At 59.6% G+C, this 3,393-nt stretch overlaps 1 protein-coding gene across 1 annotated transcript; it reads right to left on the bottom strand.

Moving 5' to 3' along the window:
• Positions 1-540: 540 nt before the first annotated feature.
• UPK2 (uroplakin 2) lies at positions 541-2,379 on the bottom strand. The gene is made up of 5 exons (XM_032427758.1): positions 2,304-2,379; positions 1,699-1,830; positions 1,373-1,511; positions 1,048-1,118; positions 541-677 (listed from the first exon to the last, which is right to left on the bottom strand). Exons 1-5 carry the CDS (start codon positions 2,377-2,379, stop codon positions 541-543), a joined length of 555 nt encoding a protein of 184 aa, XP_032283649.1.
• Between the last annotated feature and the right edge of the window lie 1,014 nt (positions 2,380-3,393).

Raw genomic sequence — 3,393 nt, 5'->3', positions numbered from 1 at the left:
CCCATAGGCCAGGTAGTCTGAGAGCTCTTGACTCCTGACTTCTGATCTCATCCAGCCCCTTCCTGCCTCCTGAGAGAAGCAGCTCTGGGTTGTGGGGCAGGGAGGGGACTGGAGCGCCTGCTGCCTGACGTGGAGTCTGTTCCCACCCAGGTGGAGCCCATAGAAGGGAAACAGGGCAGATGGGGCATCAGACTTTATTGAGGGGATTTCTGTCACTGAGGGAAGAGTGAATTGTTGGGGGGGGGGTGATTAAAGAGGTGAAGTGGGAGGAGCGTCAATGCTGACAAGAGTGGGCTGAGGGGATTATAGGGAGTGTTGGGAGATGAGGCACCGGGGACCTAGGGGAGGGCAGAGGGAGGAAAGGGCTCCGGTGAGAGGGGGCGGCGAGGAGAGGTGAAGGCCCCGAGGAAGCCATGCTTGAGGCCTGGGAGCAGGCAGTCTTTTCAGGAGAGGAGGCAGGCACACAGGGCAAAGCCGTGGCCTGGGGAAACGGACAGCATCCTGGACCTCCTGGAGGCCTGCTGCCTGGCACTAGCCTCCTCACTTCCGGGTGCCCAGGGCCAGTGCGATGATGAAGCCCAGAACCAGCAGGAACATGGCAACAGAGAGGAGCACTGTGATGACCACCATGCCCCCCGTCCGGGCCATTCCCAGCCCAATGGATTCCACCTTCCTTCCTGTCGGAAGAGAGAGGGGGGAGGCCTTGGTGGGCAGGAGGAGCCCCTGTCCTGACCCGAGCTCTCTGGCTCATCCAGCTGTCCTTCATCCATTTATTCATCCAACCAATCAACTGATCCACACATCCATCGCCTAAACATTTATGAAGCATCTCCTGTGTTGGTCACTGAGGACACAGAAATTAATTGAACACAATCCCTACCCACATGGAAGCTTTAGTTTATGAGATGAGTCAACAGGCAGTTAAAAGGCCAAGGGCTCAGGGCTGGGATACAGGTACGTGAAGAAGCTAAGGGAGCCCAGGGAGGGGTAGCTGGGAGGGATGGGGTGGAAAGGCCAGGGAAGATCTGGGAGCATTGATTTACTTACGAGGAAGTGTGGACATTGGGATCTCTCTACTGGACTCAGTGGATGTCCCCTTCGTCACTAGGTAGGAAATGCTTTTGTGGTGGGGTTTGGGAGAGAGAGGAGAGACTCCTCAGTGATTATCTGGGACTTGGGAAAAGAGGGAGGGAGCCCAGGCCTCCCCCTTCACAGCCGTGCCCTCCTCCAGGAGAGGCCCGTTCTTGACCCCTTCGGCTGTATCCTCACTTTCTTACCCCAAGCTGACCAGATCCCTCCCCACCAGCAAATGTCAGGACCCATCTTCTCTCCCTGCACCCCCTCCAACAGGTGGCCTGGATCTGGTACCTACTAGTATTTGGTTCCTGGCACGAGGTCTGTCACCTGGTACGCACGGAGCCGGGTGACCGTGAAGCTGGCCCCACTGTCCACCACATTCACCAGCTCCCTGCGCCCACGGCACGGAGGCACCACGAAGCTAGATTTCACCACTGGGCAGGAAATCGGGGGTGAAGTCAGGGGTGTGTTTCTGGAGGCCCCAAGGAGAAAGGGCAGCAGAATACGGGTGGCCCAGGAGAAGGGTCGATAGGAAGGCAGGAGCAGGGGAAGGGGTGCGGGTGGTGTCCTGGGTAGGGGTCTCTGGGGACCAGGGGGCCATCTTGGGAGGGAATAGCAAACCTTGGCTGTCATTGGCTCTCCGGACCATCAGTGTGGCATTGCCCCCTGTGAGGTGACAGGGGGGCAAGGCAACAAGCAGGCTCTCTGTTAACGCCGGAGACAGCAGACCAGACACGCTCGAGATGTTGAAGTCTGCTGGGGGGCCAAGAGGGAGTTCCGGGTGGGGTAACCATCCCCTTCCCCACCATCAGATCTGGCCCTGACCCCTGGGGGCCATTTCTAAGGATGAAGCCCCCTCCAGGTCTGCTCTACCTCGGGTTGGCAGGACACAGGCCGTTGCTGGTCTGACCACCAGGTGGCAGGCTTGGGCTGCAGAAGCTGGGCTGCCCACCAAGCGGCCAGACCCTGGGTGCAAGCAGGGGGCAGCGACCAACCTTACCCCAGTTCCTAGCCGGGGGCCCTTCCCCACACCTCTCTGCCTCCCGGGTTTGGAAGAGGACCAGGAGTGTGCCCTGGGCTCAGTGACTGATGCGTGGTCACTGCCGTCACCAGCCCCCCAACCCCAACTGGCCAGACCAGCTCCTCTTTGAGGGCCTTGGAGGGCATAGTGCCTCCTCCGTGGGCCTCAGAGTCCCTAGCCCCACCCCAGCAGGGATGGCAGAGACCTGAAGCCCCCAGGGCCAGGACAGTCAGCAGAATCAGGATCAAGGGCAAGGTCCGGACGGGCAGCGGGGATGCCATAGCTGGGCTGGGAGCTAGAACGGGTGCTGGCAGGCTGTGGGCCTCCGGAGGCAAGTGAGGCCAGGCCCCTGGGGTGGCTGATTTTGTCTTGGGGTGGGAGTGGCTGGAGGGGAATCCTGTCCAACCTGCCCTTCGGGCCCTACAGCCTCAGGGCAGGCCCCCCAGACAGGTTTTTCAAGACGGGGAACTGGCTCTCAGGCCAGAAGTAGGGATGCCCTGGCTGGATCTTGATGGCTTAGTCAGCTGCAGAGGGGCAGGGTAACTAAGGTGGGGGTGGAAATCACCCCTTCCCCTGGCACTCCCACATGTTAGCGCCTGAGTATTCCTGCCTGCACGTGCATCTGGAGTGTGGCCTGTTGAGGACCGCTCCCCACAGATGGTGGGAATCTTCCAGAAGGGTAGCAAGTTCTGAGATTGTCCTGGTGTGCACGAAGAGGAGAGGAACACCAAGGGGCTCCAGATAGGGCCTTGGCCGGGCAAGGATGGGAGGGAAACTGAGGCTGGTAGTAGGGAATGGGGGCAGCAGAGCCAAGGGTTCCAGTTCACTTTGTCCAGTGAGGCCCAGACAGTGCTGCTCTGGGAGAGGCAGAGTGGTGTTGGCGCCAGGGAGCGTGTGGGAGTCCGATTCCTCTGGAGAGAGGGGCAAAGGGATGCTAGGGAAGACTTTCAGAGAGACAGGAGAGGTGGGCACCAGCCCAGTCCAGCAGGGATGGGCCGCCAGCCTTGGTCAGCAACCATTGTTGAACTGATTGAGAATGAAGGAGAGAGAGACCTGGTAGGAGAAAATAAAAAGAGACACAACCCCTCTGACTGCATCCCCCACCCCTGTGCTCAATCAGACAGAAGTGAGGGACGAGTTTTTGTGGAAAGCGAGGAGCGATGAGGAGAAAGTACCCACTCTGGGCACAGGGCATGTGCCAACATACCTATCCTTACGGCCACCATGGGCTGCCCACAACACCGGCTCCCTTTTGTAGATGCGGGAGCAGACTCCGAGGGAGACTGCTCGGAGAG

This window comes from Phoca vitulina, unplaced genomic scaffold (assembly GCF_004348235.1).
Source record: "Phoca vitulina isolate PV1807 unplaced genomic scaffold, GSC_HSeal_1.0 scaffold38, whole genome shotgun sequence".
In the NCBI taxonomy this organism is placed as follows: domain Eukaryota; kingdom Metazoa; phylum Chordata; class Mammalia; order Carnivora; family Phocidae; genus Phoca; species Phoca vitulina.
Note: the sequence above shows the minus strand (reverse complement) of the source record. Positions and strands in the feature narration are given on the sequence as shown.

Bases quoted from the DNA above. Each gene is read 5' to 3' on its own strand.
- UPK2 (XM_032427758.1), bottom strand. From the start codon at position 2,379: ATGGCATCCCCGCTGCCCGTCCGGACCTTGCCCTTGATCCTGATTCTG. The intron at 1,512-1,698 runs GTTTGCTATTCC...TTTCCTGCCCAG, and splicing joins GAGAGCCAATGACAGCCAAG to TGGTGAAATCTAGCTTCGTG. The intron at 1,119-1,372 runs GTAGGTACCAGA...CCACCACAAAAG, and splicing joins GTGCCAGGAACCAAATACTA to CATTTCCTACCTAGTGACGA.